This window comes from Cavia porcellus, unplaced genomic scaffold, assembly GCF_034190915.1.
Source record: "Cavia porcellus strain 051 isolate PalLab524CR breed Dunkin Hartley unplaced genomic scaffold, mCavPor4.1 scaffold_5, whole genome shotgun sequence".
Lineage (NCBI taxonomy): Eukaryota > Metazoa > Chordata > Mammalia > Rodentia > Caviidae > Cavia > Cavia porcellus.
In genome coordinates, this window is record NW_026947488.1 from 89,602,572 (window position 1) to 89,629,343 (window position 26,772).

The window sequence follows — 26,772 nt, forward strand, 5'->3', positions numbered from 1 at the left end:
TCATTTTTCTGCTTTTTTAACTCATTTGTTGGTTTATTGCTTTCCATTAGGTGACTACATTTAGAGCTTTCATACAAATCATTGTACATAGAAAGTTTGGCAAATCCTGACATACCTCTTTAAATATTCTGTAATCAAAACCATTCTGGTAAAATTGAAGCGTCTCCCCAACATCTATATAAGAAGCCAGGGCTTGCTTCTCTGGTATCACTGCTACTATGCAGGAAAAATCACTTGATCTTGAATTAGAACAAAACTCCGAATTTTTTCCTCAACAACATAGTTAAATGTGTTTAGTCTTTTTTCTCTGATTTATAAATAATTTTGATATATTTCAATTTTCCCTAATTTTTTATATTTACAAGAACTTGCATGATTTAATAATTATCAGTTGATTGACTTACAAAGATTGCAGTCTTAGTTTTGTTGATTTTTTCTATTGATTTCATATTTTCTATCTCACTCTTTTTTGCTTAAACCCTTGCTGCCTTCTCTATGATAATTTGGAGCTTAGTTTCCTAATTCCTTGAGGTATAATATTAGGTTGTTTGCGATCTTCCTTATTATTCAAAGTAGGTGTTTTGTCATAAGCTTCCCTCAGAATTACTTTTAATACATCCTGCAAATTTTGGTATCTTATATTTTCATTTTTTGTCACAAGATTTTCTAATTTTTATTTTACTTTTTCTTTGACATCCTCACTCAAAAATATGTGCTAATGTCCACATGCTTTCCTTCTACCATCGATTCCTAGACTCATCTCGCTGTGATTGGAAAAGAAACTTGTTATGATTTCAATCATCTTAAATTTGTTGAGATTTGTTTTTTTCATAAAGTTGATCAAAATGTGATCTCTTTTGGAGAATATCTCACTAGAAAAAATCTATTATGTATTCTGCTGCTCTTCGGTAGAATGTTCTACATGTGTGTTAATTCCATTTTATTTAGTATTATATATTCCTCCGTTAATTTTATCTCTTTATTTTTCTATCCATTACTGAAAAGTGCTACAAATTGAATACTCTCACCTTTAATTACTTGCTGTTTTTCTCTTTAATTCTGTCAGTGTTTTATTTCTATATTTACGAGCTCTACTTCTGCATTCACCTATATACTTATAATTGTTCTATCTCCCTAATAAATTGAACTTCTTATCATTGTACAGTAGCAACCTGTTGCTTGAAACAGTTCTTGGCTTAAAATCTATCTTCAGTGCAGTGTTAGCATATTTCTGTCTTTCTTGTTATTATTTACATGAAATATTTTCCTAATTCATTTCACTTTCATGAATGAACTTTGAATATACTATTCTGAGTGCAACAAGTCAGTATCAGACAAATACTACATGAGTCCTTCTATGATTCTGCTTACACTGGGTATCTAAAGTTCTCAAATTCATAGAAGCAGATAGTGGAATGGTGGTGGCCCAAGGTCAGTGTTCAGGAAAGTAGACAATTGCTAACTAACAGACATAAAATTTCAATTGCACAAGGTGAAGAAGTTCTGGAGATCAGCTATATAATAATTTGTGTAGAAACTTTAATACTTCATTCTTCACATAAAAATGACTTGTGAGTAGATATTATGTTAAATGTATCACTCAAACAATTCTTACTTAAAAAACAATTTCCTGAATTAAGGAAATACTTAAGTGACTGACATTTTTTGTAATAGGAAAAATTAGTTATTGTCATTTAATCTGACTTAATAAAGAGAATTTTAAAATGAGATATCTATTTTAAAGAATAATATACAAGTTAAATTATTAATTAAGTAATCACTAGGCTCATGTTCTTAATTTTTGCTAAAAAGTTAATCAATAAAAAACTTACATTAACAGCTTCATCTTCAGTGATGGTCTCATCTATTGTTACATTGGGCAAGTCTGGCCAAACCTATAGTATAAGTAAAAATCCAAAATTATTAATATGATATTATTGTGATGCAAACTAGGAGAAATGTATGTAGAGACATTATATTGTCAAGATCCCAATTTTTTAAAGTTTGTTTTCTTCTATATGTATAACCTGTGCACTATCCCTGTTTTCCGTATTAGGCTATTCTTTGACCTCAAACATGAAAAAAATTTATATTCTTTCACATCAAACATGAAAAAAAATTATCAACTCTAATGCTGTCAGCAACTCTGAGGCAATACAGTAGTCAATAGGTTAATTAAAATAATATGAAAAGTATATACTGTTTAATTTAATATGATGCATAAGAAATATTTCTACAATTGTTCCATAATTAAAGGTTACAAACAATAAATAGCCTTAATTGAAAGACCTGTAGATTTGATTAATATCATGCCAAAGGATATGAGCCTATTAATTTTTCCATGTTAAATTATCTACCTTCTCCCCATCTCTCTCTTGCTTTACTGTCTAGAAATGTTTTCCTTGACTTCACTCAGAAGTACATTAAAAACTTTCATCATAATGATCTCTAGAAATTTGAATCTATGCTGAAAAACCTAGATAACTCAAATATTCCTTAACTGATTAGGGTTGAAGAGACACAAAATATTTGAAAGGAATAATGCTTACAGTAATGACAGAGAAGACAAAACTCTGAGGAATGATGTATAGAATGAAGAGAAAGTAGGAAAAGAAAACCCTTCTGTCACAAGTACGCTATGTCTTATGACAGCAGGATTCTCAAAATGTTATTGTTTCACTAATTTTGTTACTCATTTTTATCATTTTATTTTGCAATATTTTAGAGTTACATAAAAATTGTAACTAGAGTTTGTTTCTGTCACTCAGTATCTTCCTATGTTTAACACACTGTATGACATAATGTGTAGTATAATGATTGAACAATTAATATGAGTACAATACAATTATATAATTTATAGATTCTATTTTAATATGACCTCCTCTATCATTAATGTCTTAATATCCAAAAAGATTCATATAATTTCTATTTGCCATTATAGGAGTTTCTGAGGTTATTTTTTAATTCTAGATATTACTATCAGTTGTTTTATTTTTCACTGTTTTAAAAGAAAATCAAACTATGTTCTACAATATATTTATATATTTAGTTCTGAATATTATTACTTATATATATTTAGTGAATGATATTCCTTATTCATATTATTAATATAATTCAAAAAATACTGTTGATTTTATTAAGAGATACACAAAGACTTGAATGATCTTTGCAGCATCAAATGATAGTAATTTTTATTGCTTGGACCAGGAATCGAACTCACGATCGTATGCTTGCAAGGCAGGCGCTTATGCCACGGAACTAACTCCCGGGCTATACTAGTAATTTTTATAAAGAAACAGAAAAGGTACCAAGAATTCAAATACAGGTTAGGGATAAGATAAATTTCATGTGGGTTTATGATTTGTGGGAACTTCTTATCTGCTTCTAGTAAGTCACACTGAACTGGAAAAATACAGTTTTTTAATTTATCAAATGATTATTTATTAATCTTTCCCTATGAATATATTTTTAACCTTTCAATTAAGTGGAAAGTTCCAGTGAGTTACCATTTTCACCATTATACTACTTCAAGATAGCAATTTAATACCTTTGCCCAACAAATATCATTTGTGTTAGGCCATTTCACAAAGACATCTTTCTGCATCCCTCGTTCAAATGCAGGGTAAGGCTTTGTTTCATTTCCTGAAATAGCTGGATCCTAAAATTAAAAGTTAAAGAGAATGCATATGAAATAGAAGTATATCTTCCCAGGTAGCCATTTTAAATCATCACAATTTTCCTTTATCACATTATCAAAGTTTGTGCTCTAATTTGACAAACATTATTGTTACATACATTCCTTACAAAATTCCAACAAGTTGTGGAAATGTGCTAGCTATCAATGGAAGCAAGCTTATTAGAGTTTCTTTGTTTAGTTCTTTATGACTCTTATGAGACTTCTGGTGATCTAGACTGTTTCCTACAAGTCACTGATGAGATATTCTTCTAACATGAAGATAACTAGAAAGTATCGTCATATTTATGCCCAGCTATAGGTTTATATCTCTAAATATAAAACTGAGCACAAACCTCTGAAAAATAAAATGAAGTTTTGTGGGAAGAATATTTTAGGTTTTGGAGGAGAATCCAAACTTATATACTTTCTACTTTGAAAGACTTTGCCTCCCATCATGTTAAGTTAATTTTAAAAAATATAATTACATAAAAATAGATACTGACCAGGATAATAATGTATCTCATTCCTTCTGCTCTTATTTTGTCAACAAACTTAGGAAGCTCACGAAAATTTTCACCAATTGTGAAGTCTAGTTGCCTTTCCATGTAGTTAATGTCTGTGTATTGGACATCCTGTAATACATACGTAACAATGGATAAGAAATACATGAGAATAAGTATGTCAGAGTCTGTCTTATTTATGGAGGTAACAGCAAGATGCAAGCTTCATTTCCTTTTCCCTGCATCCTAAAGAGAATTAACTAATTCTGCTGTGTTCAAGGAACACAAGGAACACATTAGAACCCACTGATGATGGTTATCAAGCATAACCATACATCATTCTGTTTTGCCTAGAATCACTTAGTAATTTCTAAATCAGTACATTGTTAAGTAATTGATAAGGGAAATAGATAAAACAATTTATGATGCCATTAAACTAAGTTGAAAAAACTGGAATCTCAGAAAGTAAATACAGAAATGAATTTTGCTATATTTCTAAGAATTATAAAGTAAATCTGGGATAATTTCAAGTTGTTTTTATATTAGGAAAAAAGAAAAGAATATTAGCAAATCTACTAAATAGTGTAAGATTTATATTTTCCATCAATATCATATTCAGAGTGACAGTTTAGCTTAGATAACCAAAATATCGTTTATCACTATATCCTTGGAAACATATTTTAACCAACAAATTTTAAATTTTATCTTAAAATCTTTTTTTTTCTTTTTTTAAAAAAATCTTTAATCTGGCCTGAAATAAATGAGTTTTTAACTATTTTCTGTTCAATTTATTCTTCTCACTGTTCCAAATGCAGCTAATATAATGGAATAAAAACAAAAATCCTCCTCTTTGTACTGAAGTTCACTTCACATTTCTGTATTATCTCTTCTTGATGGCTTTCCCATAGTAACATTTTCTTCTGTTGGATTCTGCTGTAATTACTAATGTCTTAGAATGCAATTTTAAAATGTTTCTTAGAAGAGGGTCCCATATATAGACTTGTATATTTCAACGTTTGTTCCTGGAGGATGCCTGGAATTTCCCAATCTTGATAAAAAGTAAAATTACGAGGTTTGATTATTTGTGGTGCTCAGCAACATGTAACTCTATGGTCTTGAGTAGAGAAAATATGTTGAAATGCCTCTCATTGTTTTATACATTACAAATATTAATTTTTTTCAGAACTGAAATCACCAGGTGACCCCCAAATCCTTCTCTGTAATTTATATGATCAACTAATAATGTAGGTTACTATAGACTTCCTCTATCATAAAGAGAATATGCCAAATGTCCCTATATATATATCCAAAAACCTATAAAAGTAAAACATGTGCATGAATATTTGCATACCACTACTTAGGATCATAGACCTGAGAGAAGGATGAAAACCAAATAACATTATCTTTCCTTTTTAACAATCTGATAAACATATGCAAAACCCTCATATTCAGTTCATAAAGTGTTACAAAAAACAAAGCATTATTAAATGTTTAAAACATTCTAAACTATATACATGTTTAAACATTCCTTTTGTTTTTATATTGTCCATATTTCCTAGTGTTTTAAAAAAATTAATATACGTACATAAGGGATCCCCGCAGCCACCATTTCATTATAGACCTGCTCAACCTGTGATGTATTTCTGTATCCATAACGACATAATTGGAATCCTAAAGACCAGTAAGGTGGCATCATTGGATGGCCAATGACCTTAAAAAAAAATTATTCCATGTCAAATAAGAGAATTACTTTGAAATGTAAAGCAAGTTTTATAATTTTAAAAGCAAGTATACAATCATACTTCGTGGTACTGTATTGTTGCAACTTCAGGAGTTGGGCCCAAAAACATGTAAAAATCCAGTATTCCTCCAACTGTTCGGTATGTCAGAGCAGGAGTTGGCTGGAAAGTGACATCTACAATATAAAATAAGATTCTGTTTTTATCTATGTATGAGATATTAGATTACAAAAGTGCCACATTTATATTTTATATGGGAAAGTCAACAAAAAAATTCTGTTACCCATTGCATTGCTGTTGAGTAAAAGAACTCCATGAGCATTGCCTTCATCTTCCAGAGCCATGTAATAGGGATGGAATCCATAGGAATTCATTTTATACTGAAACAAAAACAGCATGGCACATATTTAGTAACATGAATTCAGTTAACAATATTTTAAAATTCATTATACGATAAAGTTTCAGAACTTGAATGTTCTTTTTTTTTTGCATACACAAACTCTGCTTAAATTATCATAAATGTATTCCAACATCAGTGCTGTAGAGCAGAAAAATGAATATATGTAACCAAAGGGATGCTATGGTGTGCTATGGTTCATGTACCAGCTCCATGCAAGGAATGTACATGATGCATTGCAAACATGAACTAATAAAGAATAATGTACTACATCAAATGACATAGAATTCAACTTAAATTGGAGTAGCTGGGTTTTTTTTCAACTAGTTTTATGTCTTACTTGCTTTATAAATTAGCAACTCTTAAGAGTCTGAGACAAAGAACACAAGTTCACGCACTACCTGGTCACTTAGTGGCCTAACAAGACCTTGTCTCAGAATAAAAATACCAAAGGGAACCTGAGAGAGAGTAGTTCAGTGGAAAGGCCTTAGGTTGAGTGCCCAGTAAATAAAAGGAAAGAAAGAAGGAAAGAAAGCAAGAAAGAAAGAGCAATTCTTTCTCGTAATAAAATATACTAGAGGCGGAAAGTGGTGGTGCAGGCCTGTAGTTCCAGCACTGGGGGGGCTGAAACAGCAGGATGGTTGCAACGTTCAGATCAGCCGGGGTTACAAAGTGAGCTCAAAGCCAGCCTGAGCTGTTTAGTGAGACCCTGCCTCAAAAAGACAAAAATAAAATAAAATAAAATGTTAGAAAAATTGTAAGTTATAAAAGTTTCGAATATGTTTATAAAACTTACAAACTTTTAGATTCACAAAACATTAAATTCATTTCCCCACATTTGAATTTCAGTAACTTTAAGCATGTGATATAAATTTATATATTGAAGTTGAAAATTAATCAGATAATATATATACTAAAACAGAACTCAGCTTAATTTTGATAAGATATTCTTACAAGCAACTGCCAATGAAAAACATTTTTTTTAAAATACCAAAGTAAAAACAGATGTTTGGTTTATTTTGCTATTTCAACAATTTACAACAAAAATACTTTCAATAATAAAAATATGTGTAGCTTTGTATTGAATCTTTTAAGTACATGTTATATATGAAAAATGAAAGATACTTTTATTAAAATATAATTTTATGTTATACATGGACAATTATAATTAATATAAGTTATTTATAAATATGCAACTTCAGGAGTTGGGCCCAAAAACATGTAAAAATCCAGTATTCCTCCAACTGTTCGGTATGTCAGAGCAGGAGTTGGCTGGAAAGTGACATCTACAAATATGCAGATATTTATAAAATGTATTCATTTAATACTGCAAAACTCTAGAAACGTCTTTAAAGTACGTAAAACACTTTAAAATATGCAGCCAGGCCAGATGTGGTGGAACATGTCTGTAATGTCAGCGTTCAAGGTGATTGAAGCAGGAAGATCACAAATTCCATTCCAGCCTGGCAACTTAACAGCTGAATGAGACTCTACCTAAAAGAGAGAGACAGAGAGAGAAAGGGAGGGACAGAGACAGAGGCAGAGACAGAGGCAGAGATGGAGCCAGGGAGAGAGAGAGAGACAGAGAAGGCCTGAAACTCTTGGTTTCAATCCCTAGCAGTGCCAAAAAAAGAAAGGTAAATAATCTTATAACAGTAGCTCCGAATTATAAAGGGAAGAGTTTGTATAAAATCATCATCTAAGAAGTAAAATGTTTTAAAAAGTGTAATAATTAAGGAGAAGCCTAAGCAGTTGTTTTTAGTAGTAAGTACATGTCTTTTTTCTGTGCAGTTGAAAAGTCCAGAAATTGGATCAAGGCTTCTCAACTTGGTCAAGCAAGGAGCTGTCCTCTACTTCCACCTGTAACTAGGTCACTTTAATTTTTATTGTTTTTCCCCAGAAAACCGTTACAGAAGCTCTGGAGGTCTCCAGCTCTTCTCCAGGCCCCAGCTCCTGGTGGCCTGCGCCCCCAGCAGGCACCTACCCCTGGGGGCTGGTCCCGGGTGAACATGCCCCACGTGTGCCAGTTGAGGTCCCGCTTGAAGGCCGTGTGCTCCAGCTCCCCGAAGCCATAGAGGTACTCGGATGGCAGGCGCGTGGATATCTGGAGGAACTGGTCATTAAACGTAAATCCAGGCAGGGCAGAGTCCCAGCTTTAAAACAAAGAGAGGCCTGTTCTTGTAACAGTACCAAAGCGTGACACAAAAAGCAGTAATTCTTTCTCTGATGCCTGAGCACAATAGTTTTCCTCTGTTTACCTAGTTACAGCCAGGTCTGACATAGACCTAGATATTTACTCAATACTTTATACTAAATAACGTTTAAAACATATCCCATGGACTCATGGGAAACAATATGAATAACATGCTTATACATATTTATATTACGTATTTCTTCAGTGTAAGTCCTCGTAATTGTACATCATTACTCTCTCCCTTGAGATCACCACTATAAATATTTGGGCACATGGAACAAAAATAATTTAATATTGCAATGAACTAGCAGATAACGATATTTTAGTTCTTCTAAATTATTACTGGGATTTTTCTCCTTTTATTCTAGATTTATAAAAATTCATGCTCATGGTGATTTGCTAAGAAAAATGCTCTGTTATCCAAATGACCCGCAAGAAGACTCTGAAGGAGGGAAAGAAGTAAAATCAGCATGAAGATGAAACCTAAATATCACAAGTAACTTGAAAACATTCAGTTTTCTGTTAATTGCTTCAAAAAATAATTTAGCAAATATAATACCTCCCCCATCCAAAAAAATGCTGTTCAGAAATTTTGATCTGAATTCTCAACTTGACTGGAAGAATAAATCTGATACTCATGAATAAAGGTTAATCATATAAATCACATAAATAAAATCTTCTACCAGTCTTTGCTAATTGCCTTGTGGATGTAGTAATAGTTTAATATTAAAATGTTAGAACTTTCAACTAATTTAACACAACTAAGTCTTCTAACATGATTTTATTCTAGCACAGTGAAAGCTATAAGAAACATTTTACTTTTCCCTTTTTCCACTAAATTTAAAATTTCCTTCAAATCAATAGTTTACTCACTTACATAATTCTTCCACTGCTTCTCCTCCGAACCTGGATGCCAAAGGGATTTTCCTTGATTTCAACATCATAAAGCCTGTCTTCCAGGGTGCTGGTTGGAGTGGTTGGAAGGTCTAATGGAACTGGAACTTCGTATCTCTTATGTTGGGGATCATAAATCTACAGCAGAATGAAAGTGAAAGTAGACATTTTGTTATTTTTCATTGATATAACATACAAATATAATTAAATATGCTAAATCTCTGTCAAAACACTGTTAGAATTGTTGTTTATATAATACCTAATTGGCCCATAAAGCCACATAGTGTTCTAAATGCAGAAACACAGGGAGTAAAATGAGCATTTCTGAATTGATCCTCTTAAAAATGTTTTACAATTTATCTTTTATGTAGAAGAAATCACCCAAAACTTTTAGAACTAAATATTCCATTCTTTGTATAGGCCAAAGTTGTCATTTTACAGTTGGACACTGAAGTTCTTTCAAAATCTCAATAATACAATAAACATCAGTGCTGATTTTTGTTTATTTATGTCATTATTTTCTCATCATGTTTTCAAGAGGTCATAGAACATTTTAGGATCTTTGATGTTACTGGCAAGTTGCTTTCCAGTATTATTGTCCTAATTATTTTTTCACCAAAATGTGTACTTGAATACCAATCTGCATTAAATTATATGCAGTTGAAGATGTTAATTCATTATGTGCTCCATACAAGTGTTTTGATCAAATATAGAACACATGTTTGATGTTTTGAGACTGAGGCCTTCATTAACATTGTAACTCTTGTCAGTGACATTCATATAAGGATAAAATTTTCCAGTAACCTATTTCTTAGAATGTGTTCAAATTACTATGTGATAGTTGATGAAAATGTGACTTTTACTACATGATATTCAAGATTTATGTTCTATTTTCTTTGAACTTGTCATTTATTCACTTGAACTTTGACAAGTATATATATTTGGCTAATATGATTTTCAGGATTTGTTTTCTCTCTTAAATATCTGTTTGTAAGGTCTTTATATTTTTCATGGTTATATAAGTTGTGCTGGCTTTCTTAATGTATTATCTGTGCCAGACATCTGTGTCTTCTAATAATTTATTTTTTGTCATGCAGACACATTTAATTTTATACAATAAAAACTATAGATTTTTGTCTATAAAATGACTTCTGTGTTTTAATCTGTAGGCTGTAACTAGCAATAAACATTTAGGCTTATGGTTGATTTAACTTTCAGATGCAACTCAATCTAAATTTTACTTTAACATATGATTTCAGGCAAACAGATTTCTACATGAATTATTAATCTATCTCTTCATTATTAATTGCTGAAACTTGCTTTCATTAAACTTTTAAACTTTTCATGCATATTCACATATATATTGCATATGTATACATATATTAATATTTTTGAAGCTTTTGAGCCACTGTCCCTCAATAATCTGTCAGGAAATTCTAGTTCTAGCACCATCTTATTTTAATTTTATAAGTTTTTAATATTACTTTTCTTCCTAACTTTTAAATATTGTTATATATTTACTTTTCCAGACTAACTTATTTTATGAAGTCTCAATAAACTTTGCACTGTATATTTATGGAAACAATTTTAAAGTATCGATCTAAAGTTGACTAACATTACAAATGACATTTAGTCTCTAAAATGTGTTAGGATTTTTAATTGTTTAACTTTATAGACAATCTACTCATTCCTCTGATGTTTGATGTTTTGATTGTTCATTTCATTTTTGCTTCATTTTAATTGAGTACTGAAATTTGCCGCTATTTTCATTTCCAAATAGTGAAACAGCATCCAATAAAATACCTTGTGGAGATGCTATTTTATATCATGCATTATTTTGATCTCTATTACTTCCAGTAACTTTTAAATGGATTCTCTGGACTTTTTAAAACAACTAACTGTAAATATTGAAATAAATTACTTTTTGTATTTTTATTGCTTTCTATACAAAATTAAAGATTGCCTTTTAAAAATAATGAAATAGTAATTATTCTGTTGTGTTTATTTTAATGAAAATATTAACATTGTTCAATTCTAAGTGACATCTGCATGAAAGTGACTTAACAAAAATCTATTCTTTTAAACTATCACTACATGTTTAATTACTCTAAAAGTTAGCAAAAATGAGAACATTCATTTATTGAGCACCTAGCTATGAACTGTGTAAAAGCAAAGTCACTTTTATAGAATCAAAATGTTCAAACCAATTACATACAGTTAATATTACAGTCAAAATATGAGCAGCTAATCAATTAAAAAACTCAATGATCTCGAGATTGGACAACAATTGAGGTGGTTTGTATTAAACGTACCTTAAACTGCACCATTTCATTTTTGTGATATTTCACCTCCACACGGAGAGTTGAGATCGGTATTGAGGGTAGCGTTACTCTAGCTTTGGCCGGGTTCAACTGGAGATCAGCCGTTATGCCGGTTGGAAAATATTGAATTGATGTAACTGAATAAGGATCAGATTGTCTAGGTATGTAGCACTCAGGTGCTTTGGAAGCAGAACTAACCTAAAACACAACGTAGTTTCATCATCAGAAAATGTAAGCTTTATAACATTTGTTGTATGATTTGTAACAAAATGTACGTGTTCTGCACTGTGAGTCAACATATTCTAAAATACTATATAAAGTATATATATTTTGAGTACAAAGATAGAACAGTGGAAGAGAAACAGTGACTGTTATTTACATAACTCAAAAAACGCAAGTAGATTTTATTGTCTTTGCAGAATGTAAGTATATTATGCACACATTTTGATCGTGTATTTGCTCTTACTCTTCATAATGAGTATTGCTTTTTGTTAAACGTGTCTCCATTACAACTCTCAAAAATATGTGCTTTGGTTTTTTTACTTCATTATAATGGCATTATTTGAGGTCTTTTATGACCAGCATTAGCTTTCTCATACTAAGTAATAAAACTACAAACCTTGAACTATTCTATTATTTATCTCCTCTAACATTCTCAAATATGACTAGTGAAAGTCATAACTGCAGTCTTTTATGATGGTGCAGTTAGATTGGGGTGAGGAATAAAAATATGACCTGTGGTCAACAATCAGAGCTGATTGGTTTACGTACAGGGGCAAGAGGTGGGAAATGAGAGAGAAACATGACAAATTGTGGCCGTGGTACTGAAGGCCAATTGCTTTACCACAGTCCATTTATGTTACCTTTCTTATTTGTTATTGTATTATTCAGAAAAACAGAAACCTGTATTTTGATTGTATTGTATAGAAGTTGTCTAAGATACTCAAAGCTCCCCCAGAATAAGCCAATTAAATTTGGATGGGTTTCGCCCTTTCATGTCCCTTATTCTCTGTGTAATGCAAATCTGGTAGAAGGCCAGCCACAACCGGGAAGGTAAAAATCAAAAGTAAAGTCAGAAGAGCGGCAAACATTCAAGAGGTTTAAATTGCAGCATGTAGGCTTTGGATTTTTTTTTTTTTTTTTTTTTGGTAAGATACAGAAAAATTCTGTTTTACTTAATCTGTACAGATTTTAGGTGTCAGATTCGATATAAACCAATAGAAGCTGATAGAAATACTGTAGTACGCATTCCTATTGCAGTATATGCAGTGAGTGCCAAAATGATTGGGAATATTACTGACAACATATCAAGTTTGTTTGTGACTCTCACATAAATGTCTTCAGCCCAGGACCACTTTTATCATTCTACACATCATTTCACTTACTTTTCTTACTAATAGGTCATATTAGCATTATGCTTAGCATGAAAAACAAACTGGTGAACTAATGTAAGACAACTGTATACAATTTTGTAACCTAAATATTCAACCTAAAATGTTTTAAATATTTGGAATTATCCCAGGACTATCTAATTTATTAAATGTAAAAATTCTTGAGTAGCTATTTTAAATGGGCAAACGTGCTTTTATCTACACATATCTATGTATTTTAAAATTAGAGAAGTTACCATATGGAATGTATTTCTCAGGGTTTGGGATCTGAAGTTTTCAGACATGAGTTTAGTTAGCACTCTAAGCGTTCATATGACCTGATGTCAGTACTAGGTATAAGTGAGAAACTTAAATGAATACAAGGGTGCTTTGTAAGAATCTCCAAGACATTAAGCAGTTTTAATGAAGATATTTTTTCTGATGTCATCAGCAATTTAAGAAACGTTAATAATTTCTTGCTATACTGTTTAATTTGTGTCCTTCACGTTTTCCTTGCCTACCAAAGTTAACAAATTATTTAGTACAAATAGTGCCAATATCAGAATAAAATACAAACCATCTTTTGTTTATCCCTCAACATTTGATGTGTATTGCTGACAGTTTAACGAGTTTTCTCCAAAACTAAAATCATTCTTTTTCACATAGATCTGTCCCTATGCCACCCATTAGCATTCTCATGCTAAGTTATAAAACTACAAACCTTGAGCTATTCTATTATTTACCTTCTCAAAGCTGGTACTGTGCAGACCAAAGTGGCTTGGGAATCACAAGCAACCCTACTGACAGTTCTCTGTTTATGTAAGTAAGTAGGAAACATTTGGCGTGTCTTACTGATGCAACAGAAAGTGACTATCCTCTTAGTCAGTTCACCATTATGCTGCCCGGCATGGCATCTTTGTTCTCTGACTACCAACAAATACTTCCTTTTTCTCAATCCTTGTTATTTAAATATGAAAAAGGAAAGCCATGGGAACCAACAGCGGGACTGAGTCACCTTACCCTCTCACCTCTTCAACTTCTGCTCCGTGATATACACTACCCGATGTCTTCTAGGAAGACTTCTCCCTCCCTCACTCTCCCCTACATCACTGGTGCTGCACTCCTATGGACTGCTTAATTGTATTTTTCAGATCTTAAAGCGGAAATCGTCACCTTGCTGAGGTTCTCATCTGTTGTCTCATTCTTCCTGCTTCTTCACATCAAAACATAGATTGCACCATATTCGTTATCTTACTATCTTGGATATGTCCTTTCACTTTTAATTGAATTTAGTGTAACAGGTTTTTACCAACATTCTATCAACAATTTCCTGGTCAATGTTATCAAGAACTTCCATGCTCCCAAATCTGTCTGTCAGTTTTAAGTCCATAGTCTCTGCCTTAAAATGTATTCTTCACTTTGCTTCCCTTTCCTGGACATGTTCCACTTTCAACTTGATGCATTGCATGTTATGTTTTTTCTGTCTCTGTTCTCTTTCCTCCTCATTTTGCTGATGAAATGTCACAGTGACTCAGAGTTTGAACTTACCTATGCTAGATCATTCTCTTGAGGATGCTGCCCTGTCACTTGGCTTTCTGGACGACTATATAAACTGTCTCTCAATTTTATATTTAAATTATGAAAATTTTCTCAATTCTGTTGGATTAAAACTATTTCACAACTGGGAAGATGCACTTGTGATTAAAATGTGATTAAAATATATGGTTATATTAAATATAAATTGTTAAAAATGTGTTTTATAAAAGACACATTGCTATTAATCTGTCTCAAAATACTTCCCTTCAGTCAGCACATACTTATGTCTCTGCTCTTTCCACTTTCTCCAACAGTTCTGGAAGTCTTTTTTCATGTGTAACTGTAGCTGAGTACTGGCTCCCTCAGTGTCCTCAGTCAATTCAGATATTTTACTTTTTACAGTCATTTCAACTTTGGGGGACCGTCCCAAGGTAGATGGTACCCAAACCAGTGAATAAGATGGATGAGAACACAAGGTAATGTTTCCAGCAGTCTGACTTTCTGTTGTACGGGACTTACTGGAAACATTCACTGTACTTGTAATTATGCCTCATAAAGACACTGGAAAGAGGGCTTCTAGAAGTGCTTCACACAGAGGAAAAAAAATACTATAGGATTTGGTGCTATCTGCTGGTAATCCCAGTAGAGACTGAGATGAGTGTAGCTACAAGACGCCCTCAGTTACATTGTGAACTGAAGGCCAGCCTGACTTACACAGTAAGAGTATGTGTCAAAACACAGAACAAAAACAACAACAAAAAAAAGTTGTGAAAATAATACAGTAAGGTGTATTCGAGGTGAAGGGAAGTAGTTTGAAGCAGATTAATCACAATGCCTCTTACTGTAATAATCTTTTCACTTTAAACATTCATCCCTTTTTGGTCACTCCTTGTATCTAACATAATGCCTACTTTTCTGAACATTTATTTGTGTTTCCACACTGCAGCATGAGCTCCAATAAGACAGTGTTCATTTTGTTTCTTTGGGGCAGTGACTTAGAACACAGTAGGTCTTATAAGTGCTTTTCAAATAAATACATCATATTGTTTAACGAAAGAAAAGTAATTATGTCAGCACCCTAAACAACTGGATACAATGTTCTTCTTGTGTCTGATATCCTAGCACTAAAGTTTCTTTTACTGGGTATGAAAATTTTCTTGAGTTCATAAAACATTAATAGTTATGAGAAAAGTAAAATTGTCACATTTTCATGTTCTAATTCATTTGCATTTAGTAAAAATAATGTTTTCCCTAACCTTCAATTTTTGATAATGCAGTGAGGATGTTATGATTGCAAAGAGGGCTGAGTATAGATTGAATCGAACTGCAATTTAAAGAGAAATTAAAGAGTGAAATGAAAATACATTTTGACTTTAATCTTAATATCTTTTTTCCTTCTTGTTTGATTCAGTTTATTTCATAAATTTTCTAACAGTAAATATTGTGCTACTTTATTGAGCAATGGAGAAGAAACATTGTAAATATTTTTGGAATCAGTTATTCCAGTTACAGCCTCATACAAATGAAGACATTCCTGGGAAATTGCTGATTCACTTTAGGGTATAGCACGTGAATTTAGTTCCTTGATATGAAATGAACTTTTTGTTCTTGTCAAATTCCCAGAACTGGGAACAAACAAGGCAAGAATGGATATTTCTCATACTATCTAAAAACCTATATCATCCATAAGCATCACTCTCCTGTTTAAAAAATATATGGCATCTGCCCACATCATTCTTCTGGAAGAATAGTAATCGTACTCTAACTAGGAATTATCACTTTGTGTAACAAAATTAATTCAGCAGTCAACTTTATACAATTTCACAATTGAAGTAATCAAGTTGTTGGGCAGATTCTTTTAAAAATTGCCCACTACTTGTAAAATGTCTTACCCAGTTGAGCTAGTCAACCACAAACAATATTTAATAAAATCTGAAAAATGCAATACTTATCCAAAGTGCCTGGAAAGCAATTTTCACATCCACGTAGCTTGGGACTTACTAAACTTTGTTTTCAAAAAATTAATTAATGAATATGAATAAATATTACTTAACAGAGTTGCTAATTTCAAATTCCAAATATTTCTTAATATGAATTTATAGCTACAGAATTAAAGTTATAACATGTACAGTTCATATGGAAATGTTTGTATGGAAACTGTGTCATGAGTCAATTAAAATTCTTATTACCGTCTGCCACAAACAACCGCGTTGTTCGCATTGTGCTTGAGTCACAAAATCTGAATCTGGGTAACAATTAAACTTCTCATTTTCAGAGAAAACTTGATTCCATTGAACGGTAAAACTTTTTCCAAGGTTAAATGTGAGACCAGAAATTAGGAGAATCTTTGAAGACAAAAAAAAGAAAAGAAAGAAACAAAGAAAGAAAACATTATACACTGTTCGTTTAATGTGACCATCAATAATTTAAAGCTAACATTTTGTAACAGTTGGCAACTGAAGCAGTTCTTTGAAATCAATCCTTGTTTCTACATAATACTTGAACCACAGAAGAGAAAGAGGGAAAATATCATCCACTGAACTCTCTAGAACCTCCAACAGAGAAGGATTTGGCAGATTGTAGAAGTTGGATGAAAACCATTATCTGCACAATGAACAATGAGTTCTTTTCAGTTTTGCCATTTACTGTTCCCTAATCTTTGAAGAAATTGTGTATTTTGTTCTAACCCCAGATTCATCCTTTGTAAAAAGAGGATGGTGGGGCTGGGGATTTAGCTCAGCAGCATAAGCACCTGCCTTGCAAGCAGGCAGTCGTGAGTTCGATCCCTGGTACCGATAAAAAAAAAAAAAAAAAAGATAAAAAAAGAGGATGGTATTCCTAATAAAAGTAGTTGCTATGCAGAGCCAGTGAAATGTGAATTGAAAGCCTTAAAACACTACCGACAACATACAAGGTGTACAATAAATGTTTATTCTTTCAAGGAATAAACAGAAATGAAAATTATAATTACTTTGACTTGGAAGCTACTTCTGTTAGAAGGAGTAAATATACCCATTTAGTTACTGCTGTAGCTACTTGTCTTCACTGTTTCTGTGTATGAAAAATGAATTGATAGAGATAATAAACTATTTTGTAAAAAATAAAAAAAAATAGCTGAAATAGGGGAAGAGAAAGAAGAAACAAAATGTGTCAGAACAAAAGTAGAAAGAACATGTCATGAAGAAAAAGAACCTAAAAGTCAAGTACTTTAATAGTTATATAATATTAAATAAGAGTGATGACAATAAAGCATATTAAAAATTTTATATTTACCTTGTTGGACGGATCATAAGTGAAATTCAAGTGAGCAGTCATTTGTTGATTAGCTTCTCCTACTGTGACTTGAGTAACAGTGTCTGTTAAACCAAGGACTTTTATAGTTTCAAATGCTAACGTGGTTCCTTCTGCATATGATGAATGTGTACATTCAGCATTTAATTTATTCTGGTGAAACAGAGAGTATGCAGCATTACATATTAAGTTAAATAGTGACCTCCAATAATAATAGAATGCCAAAAACAAAAGTTATTTAACTTCCGTACCATCAGCTCTCTGCATGCAACTTGCTATTCTTTTTTGTATATATTACATAGATCTTTGATTTAAAAAATAATCTAAATTATGTATGATGTAACTCAAATATATGATCCTATGCAACTATATTTTAGCTTGATAGATAATGATGAATAATTTCATTTTGGCAAAAAGAATATGTAGAGTGATCCAGTGTCTGTGAGCATCGTCTCTATTAATTACGTAAAATTTAACTTGCTCTAGTTTATATCTAGATCTCCCCCAAAGCCTCATGCATTTAGAGGTGGGGCTTTGAGAAGGTGACTGCAACATGGGCATGTGATACTGGATCAGTCCACTACTGGATTTACAGCTGGGTGTGATGCTGGGAGATGAAAGCTCGTAGGAGGAAGAGGATTGCTATGGACAGGGTTCTGATATAGCCCCTCGCTGTCTCTGCCTGTCAGACAAGACTGCTCTTCCTCTGCCAGGATATTCTGCTACAATGCACTGACTTGGGTCCAGCCAGCTATGAACTGAAATCATTATAGGATGTGAACTAAAGTGAACCTTTGTTTAACTTGTGAGTGCCAGGTATTATGTCTCAGCAAGAAGAAAATAACTAAAACATTTGTGTACTATTTTTCTTTCTCATCAAAATCTAATTCTCCCTCTAAGCATATTAAAACATTTGAAACATGTTGAAGTTATGTTTGAATATTTTGCTTAAAATTAGACATTGTATTTTAAGAAGTACCGAGCATCAATTGTATGATAAAAATCATCTATTATGCCTAAATACAAAATTTTAACATGACACTTTTTCGTAACTTAAAAATTAAAATTAGGGACCTTAACAATGTCTTTCATCAAGGTTCATTGAAATCTAGAGATAAATTTAAACATCTTCCTAAAATAATACACATAACCTTGTAACTTGTTAATAATATCCATTTAAATATGCAATTAACTATAAGTCTAAAGAAAATACTTACATTAGAAACTGAAAATGTATATAATATATAGGTTCCACTTGTTATGGTATCTGAAGTGAAAAAAGTTATTAAAATATGCAATTAAATTATTTGACTTCATTTTTTAGTTAGCCATACAAATAAAGAAAAAAAAAGTTAAGAAAAGAGAAAGGAAAAGAAAAGAAAGACTATTTTCATCAGGGAAAAGATAAGTGAGGAACAGAAGAGAACAGAGCTCATTTATGATAAATGACTGAATGTTATCTAAATTACAGTTTGCATTGAGAAATAACTCGTATAGACTGGAGGTATAACGGGTACAGTATTTGTCTACAGGATTCATGGCTTTTGATTCATTTACAACATCACAAAATAAAGAAATAATTAAAAAAATTTTCTAGTAAACTATTCTATACAATAATTTTGATTTAAAATCTGTTGATAAAATCTTATAAATGCTATTTAAGCATATAATCTTTATTTTGCAAATCACGTCTTTTAAAAGAATTATTATTGTTTTTAGGTTTTAAAAATCTACATTTTCATAAATAAGACTAAAAATTCAAAAAAAATTTCAGAGGTTCTGTTTTCTGATTATCAAAAGCACACTTTTATATAGTCTTCTTATTCATTGGTATTATATTACTGATATTTACTGTTCCATACACATTTAAAGGGATATAGTACGTTCTTGCCAGAATAGTGAGCTAAAATGCAGGCTAAAAATGAATCTTTGTGCACCTATATAAAACACATACTAAAGGGCCATATTTTTTTAAAAAAAAAATAGAATGGTGAATTTAAATTTATGGGGAAAGCTATAAATTATTAATTAAATATAATCATATAAATTCATGTATTAATTAGACACATATTGGCAAAATGGGTCAATTTTAAGCTCTGCCTCTGTGATGTAATAAATTCTCCAGTCTAGTGCTGAAGAAATAAAACTCTGAATAATGGAAATAAATTATGAAATACTCTTGCCTCAAACATTTTGATACTAATTAAATAAAGCTTTATTTACCTCAGTTTTATATGTTTACAGTGATATAATTTTATCTTTAAGTAGTGGTTTCATTTGAAGTAGTTCAAAACTTGATATTATCTGGAAATTTATTAAATATTTTAATAAATGTATTCATTTGTCATAAAATATATAAACCCTTACCAAATATTTCATATTAAAAATACTGAGCAAGATATAAAATTAAATATATATGTGAAACAACTTAAAATTTCATAAAGTAATCAGAAAACTAGAACAATATTATTGATGTGATTTACATCATGAAGCCAAATCACTTCACCAGAATGAACATTTCAAGGCAGATCACTTTGAGACTTACTTGTAGTTTCCCCATCATCCCAAAAAAGTTCCCCTTTTGCTGCGTTGGCTTCATCCAATGCAATTATCAGTCCCAAAGGATTCTTACGACTATAAAATAAAATTCGGCACATGAAATAATAAAAAACAAATTTGTAACAGTAAATGTGCCCATTTCAGACTCTCAGATAAGTTCTGCATCAACATAACACTGTTATTTGTGACTTTATATGTATATGAATAATCTGTCATTGTTTTCAAGGTCATACTGAGATAATTTATTTACTTAGAAAATATAGTACATAAAATATATGTAATAAGTAAAAACTGTATTTTTGAAGGCTATAACATCTGTAAAATTGACAGTGTTTAACATTTCAATTTAAGCAAAATAAAAACATGGATATACATTTCAAACTGTATCACCCTAAATTGTAAGGTATTAGGTCTATATTTTATAAAGAAAATAATGAAATTACATAAAAATTTTAAAAATGTTTAAAGGGATGCCTGGTAATTTTATAAATGAAGTTAATTATAGCAGGAAAAACTGGATGTACATGTGTTAAAAATAGTTTCTTTAGTTGTAAATAACCATACAATACTAACCAGGATGTTCTAAGGTCTAAGACATTGCTGTATACAAAATACATTTCTTCCAAAACACATTCACCAAACTTTTTTTTCTTGCAAAATATAGTTGTACAATATAAACAATTTTTTGAGAATGTAGTGGAGAAACAGTAAACGAAAAGAAAAAATATACTAGTGACTTACGTTCATTTACCCATTATTTTTTTCCCTAAATAAACATTTACTGAAAAGAGATAACCTATTATGGATTAGGCAGTTTTATAAATTTGGAAAACAAATCTCACAATTCAGTTCCCTGTCTTCATGGAGTACATAGTTTAATTGAACACAAAAGAAAAAGCATATAAGAAAAAGTAAATAACAATTTCAGATTTTTTTATGGTTATAAAGAAAGCACAGCATGATAAGAAATACAATTACCATTTCATGGACATTTGCAAAATATGGGAAAATAGGAGAAATAAAAGATGTTTTTATGATTTTATATTCACAATAAAGTGCTGTAAACAGAGCATCACAATGTTTAAATTCATTCATTTTTTCTAAATATTGCTTAGGTTTACTCTTGCTAAACAAGTTACCCTTTTTCTTTATCTAAACTGGAATATCCACTCGCTTGCCAGTTTAAAAGTAAAACATTTTAAGAGGAAAAACGTGAAAATTACATTTTGAAAATTTAAATATTTAAAGCCCAACGTATGTATCTTTCAATTGTAAAGTAAGTGCTGCTATTTAATACTTTCTGAAAAATTAGAGATCATTTTCAGTGTTTTAGATTCTTCAGAGAATATCAATAGTTTTAAAGAATACAAGTAAAGATTCCCTAATATACTAATATTCATTTGGAATTGGGGTTAAAAAATGTATCTTGTATACTTATTTATATATAAAAATATAGTATATAAAGTATATATAATATATACTTAATAACACAGAGTTCATAGATAAGAATTATATTTGCATATTGAGTACCTTGTGGTAAAAAGTTAAAGTTAAATTTCTGATTCTTAACAAAGACATGAACTATTAATACAAATTTCAGATTTAAAGTAATAGTTTTTCACTTTACCTTGCTGTTGTTGTTACATCAGGTTGTTGGATGGGGATGATGTAACCTCCTCTAAGATGTAATCCTATTTTATCTGCTGGAAGATACATGTTCACCCGTTGTTTTCTCCATGGTCTTTTTGCACCCTAATATTTGGAAGATTATTTTTATAGCTGGTATCTTTAAATGCTATTCACAAGAACTTTAATTTATACATTAAAATGTGTTTTATACTAAGTAACTTATGTCAAAATGAATATGATATTATTTCTAAGAAGTGAAATAAATTATTTCATGTAAATCATTCTTTGAGTGTAATATATAGAGCAGAAGAAAAATAAATTTGCTTTCTTTAAAATGTAAACTAAAAACAGAAATTAATTTCCTTTCTAGCATAATCATCAGTATCTTAATTAGCACGATTTTTAACCTTTGTTTTAAAGTCAATCTTCTATTAATCACTATTCTGCATTCTCATGTACATTTTCAGCTTCAATACATGAGAAGAAATGTGCTAGTTTTGTCTGGCTTATTTCATTTGATATATGTCCTCCAATTTCATTATTTCTGTGCATCGTCAATAGTTATTGTGAATAGTGTGGCAATAAACATAAGATAGCAGGTATCTCTTTAATATATTTACAAAATTTCTTTTAGATAATTCCCTGAAAGCCTACACTTGGGTTATATTGTGCACTATTTTGTTTCATAAGAACATTCATACTGTTCTATAATAGGAGGAGGAAAAGACAGAGGTTGGATAACATGTACCCAAATACAATTACATACAATTAAAAATTTAAGTCTTCTAAAATACAGTAGTGTGACTATAGTTAACCATAAGTCATTACATATTTTAAGAATGACTGAAAAAACAGAAAGGCTACAAGCTGAAAAAAAGTGATAAACTTGAAATGTTACTTGAATTTGATCTGTACACAATGTATAGAACATGTATTAAAGTATTAAATTACCAATCCCATAAATACATAGAAATAAAACAATATATAAAGGGCAAAGAAAAGAAGGTGCACAAAAGCTAAACAGAACTACAATGTCTTTAGACATTTTTTAAAAAGTCGCAGTATGAAAATAAAGGAACTGCTTAGCAAACACAGGCAATATATGAAATAATGTTTAAGTACTTCTTAAGAGACCATGTTCGACTGAGAAAAATGGATTGCGTGCATGAATGTTTATGTTTCCTTCTCAAAGTTAAATTCAAAAGATTTTCACAAATAATTCAACATGAAATATAACACCAAATATCTAACTCAATTTCTCTGGCAATACAATACATATGTAAAATGGAGAAAATATTGAAATAAGTTGTCACTCCTTAAAATACTACTTGTGCTTCATTTTAAAGTCATTAATATGACTTTATACTAAAGAATATCACTTTATGTTAAAGTCAAACTCATGTGCGACAGACAATATATTTATACCAACTTTTACAGTTCTCCCACTGGGAAATATTCTTTTGTGTAATATATACAGGAGCCTTAAAGACAGAGTTTATTTCCATGGATAGTTGTTTGAAAATATAATATTTTTATAGCCTCATAGATATATTTAGGTTACTTACAGTTTCATAATCATACCAAGTAGCATCAGGGATGTATGCACTCACTGATTCTGCTCCCTAAATTGCAGCAAGAAAATATAGATTCTTTAAAAAGTTTCAATTGTTACCAAAATAATTCTTCTCAATTATTTTGAGAGAGAAAAATTATCAAGAGAGAGAAAAAACTTTTTTCTGTATTATTACAATGCAGTATTCACAAATGATAATAAGCAAATATATAAACATATATCATACATAATATGTATGTATGTATGTATTTCAAAAACAAAGCATCCACATATTTTTATTGTTACAAACCACAAGGTCATTGAGATTATAAACATGTGGGTTTCTGTGTACTTCCACGACACAAGGATATTTTAAAAATAAGAATGATATATTTACTGTATTGTTTTTTCAACATTTTGTTACAATCGATGGATTTTAAATTTTCTTTTATTGAAAATTTAGCAAAATTTTTATTAATATTTATGTCTACCTGAGAGGTCCTTAGTATTACTAAAAAATTTAATTTTGATTAAATAGTTAAAGCTTTTTTAGGGAAATACTAATGTTTTCAATTCCTTTAACTTATATTACATATATATGGAGGGTTTACATATATTTAATATTATTGTAAATTTTAAAATATCTTCTCCATTTCCGAACTTGATCAACTATTTATCAGTTTGAAACAGTTCATTGAGCAACGTTTATTACCTCAATGCTTTATGATTAATTTGGGCACACTTTCTTTTAAAACTAAATTTATTAATTTGCAAAACCTACCTGTTTCAAAACAGGCGTAATGAGCAGTGCAGGGCCCCACAAAAACTGGGTGTCCTCAATCCAGCTGTTTGTATCTTCATAAAACCTAAGAATAATAAAAATGAGAAATAGCAATACAAAATTAATACATCCATATTCTTTGATTTACCTTTTGAGGTTTTCCCTAAGAATCATTATTAATGTTAATTTTAATTCTTTAATATGTCATTTTGAGCAAATACTTCTCACCTTTTTATGCCCTCAAAAAGAAATGTGGGAAGGAGGAAGGAAGACAGGGAGGAAAGGGGAGAAAGAAGGAGAATTTCTGTTCTTCTACAAGCACCTACTACAGGTAGTATTATTATTATTTTTAAGATGAAGCTGTGTTATTTAATTTTAAACATTGCAATTAAATTCGTTTCATATGAGTGACATAGAAAAATGATGGGGAGCTGTGATGTAAATACTTCAGTTTTGAGGTCACACACAATGCCCAAAATCCATTGGGCAGGTGACTCTCATGAAGCGGATGTCCATCCCTCTTTGTTTCATTGTGTCTTCTATCTCTTACCCTGTAATCTCACAAGGAAATTTCTTGGGCAGTCTTGTCTAACATTTTGGAAAACAAGGTGGCTTTTCTTACAGTCCACATGAGACACAAGATATTTGTTAGCTTTCCCAGAAGAAATTTGTAACAATCTTTATATTTATTTTTCTCCTGTAATCTATGTTGGTAAACCAGAGAAATTGTTCACACTTAACTTTCTTTCATTTACAAGTTCCACTATAGTTTTGCAGTTTTGATATAGTTTTGAAAGAGCTTTTAGGTAGTTTTTGGAAAGAAGTTATGCATTTTCTTGTCATGATGGACAGGAATAAGGCACAATTAACTTTTTAAAAATTACATTAAATAATATATAGATGAATTTATAATATGCACTTAACATACTTTCAAAAATTTAGGTGTAATCTTTGTCTTAATTTCTTCAACATTATTCTCATTGTTCTTGTAATTTATATTCAATTTTCACATTTCCATATTAATTTTGTCTCTCTACCTAATGAAGTGTAGTATATTCATTATATAATTCATTACATTATTTATTCAAATGTAAAAAATGTGGTATACATATCCTATTTTGATCTATCTGTATTAGTCTTTTAAATACACATCTTAATATCCTTAAAAATATTGTTCTTATATAAAGTACTCACTCAAGAAGGAATGGCCTGGCTACTGTTTCTCCAAACCTGTGAGCTCTATAGAACAAGGTGTACAGGAAAGGTAGCAGGGTGTAGCGAATAGTTAGGTAGTGCCTTGATGTCTTGACCAAAAGTGAATCCTGTCCAAAAAATGCAGGATCTTGATGCTAAGGGATACAAAGAAATATTAAAATGAGAAAACTAAATTATGAATGAAAATTAAAATAGAAACATTTTAAGTTAATTTAAAAGCCAATTGTATAAATGTGTTTGCCTATAAAGTTAAAATCATCTCTATTTCTTTATAAATGTTTGAATATATGCAGGTTTTGTGTTTCCATTTAATCATATGTTCTTATGAACTGTTACTTAAGGAAACATTTCTCATTTCAATACATAATTAGAAGAGATTTAATAAATTAACAAAATAGAGAATTTCACCTGTCAATTGTGACAAGACGAATTATTGGCTCCACTTTTTATGTTTCCTGTACTATGTAACTTTCAAATTTCCACAGCTAAAGGAAGACCAAAACTTTGTGCTCAGCCATGTGCCAATCTTTGACTAGGGAGGTTACTACATGTGACACATTCAAGAAAACGTTTAAAATGTGATTACTAGAAAATTTGCTGTCTTGTGGTTCTCCACTGCCATTAGAACTAGTTAGTTACTGGTCCCAGGTCACAGGGAGAAGAGCTGACTAAGCAATCCCCAGATTTATCCCTGAGTACATCATTCATAACAAGCCTTGTAGCTCAACTAAGTAGCTAGAAACATTGATTTCCTCAACAAACATGCACTGCCATGAGAAATAATACATAGGTCATCTGTTATTGATAGGATGGGTCATACAAGTTACTGAGGGCATCAGCCACACTTCCCTGGGTCCACCCTTAATCTTATACTGAAATTGCATTTCCTTTTGGCTGCCATTCATTAAATGAGAATAGTGGAAATATAATGCAGAGCCTTTTCCAAAAGATGTAAGACTTGCCATACTTAACTCTTGCTAGTACTGGAAAAATGTCTCCATTTTCACATTGTGAAACCAGGCTGTACGGCAGTATGTGCATGATTCTCCCTGTCAAATCACTTTCCTGTCTCAGCTTTATAATGCAGAGACCTGAACTGGTTTAAAGTCTGGCACTGT

The 26,772-nt window shown here is 31.0% G+C and overlaps 1 protein-coding gene across 1 annotated transcript in view; it reads right to left on the reverse strand.

The window, feature by feature from the left end:
- Si (sucrase-isomaltase) overlaps nucleotides 1-26,772 on the reverse strand; it is a 92,468-nt gene that overhangs the window by 28,809 nt on the left and 36,887 nt on the right. Inside the window, exons 18-34 of the mRNA XM_063249285.1 lie at nucleotides 25,634-25,788; nucleotides 24,440-24,524; nucleotides 23,672-23,728; nucleotides 22,105-22,229; nucleotides 20,464-20,552; nucleotides 19,136-19,185; nucleotides 17,901-18,071; nucleotides 16,817-16,972; nucleotides 11,713-11,919; nucleotides 9,384-9,538; nucleotides 8,297-8,465; nucleotides 6,199-6,295; nucleotides 5,979-6,091; nucleotides 5,762-5,887; nucleotides 4,180-4,308; nucleotides 3,548-3,658; nucleotides 1,833-1,895 (exon numbers count right to left, since the gene is read on the reverse strand). Of these exons, the coding sequence (XP_063105355.1) occupies nucleotides 1,833-1,895; nucleotides 3,548-3,658; nucleotides 4,180-4,308; nucleotides 5,762-5,887; nucleotides 5,979-6,091; nucleotides 6,199-6,295; nucleotides 8,297-8,465; nucleotides 9,384-9,538; nucleotides 11,713-11,919; nucleotides 16,817-16,972; nucleotides 17,901-18,071; nucleotides 19,136-19,185; nucleotides 20,464-20,552; nucleotides 22,105-22,229; nucleotides 23,672-23,728; nucleotides 24,440-24,524; nucleotides 25,634-25,788 (2,058 nt within the window). The remainder of the gene's footprint in view (nucleotides 1-1,832; nucleotides 1,896-3,547; nucleotides 3,659-4,179; nucleotides 4,309-5,761; nucleotides 5,888-5,978; nucleotides 6,092-6,198; nucleotides 6,296-8,296; nucleotides 8,466-9,383; nucleotides 9,539-11,712; nucleotides 11,920-16,816; nucleotides 16,973-17,900; nucleotides 18,072-19,135; nucleotides 19,186-20,463; nucleotides 20,553-22,104; nucleotides 22,230-23,671; nucleotides 23,729-24,439; nucleotides 24,525-25,633; nucleotides 25,789-26,772) is intronic.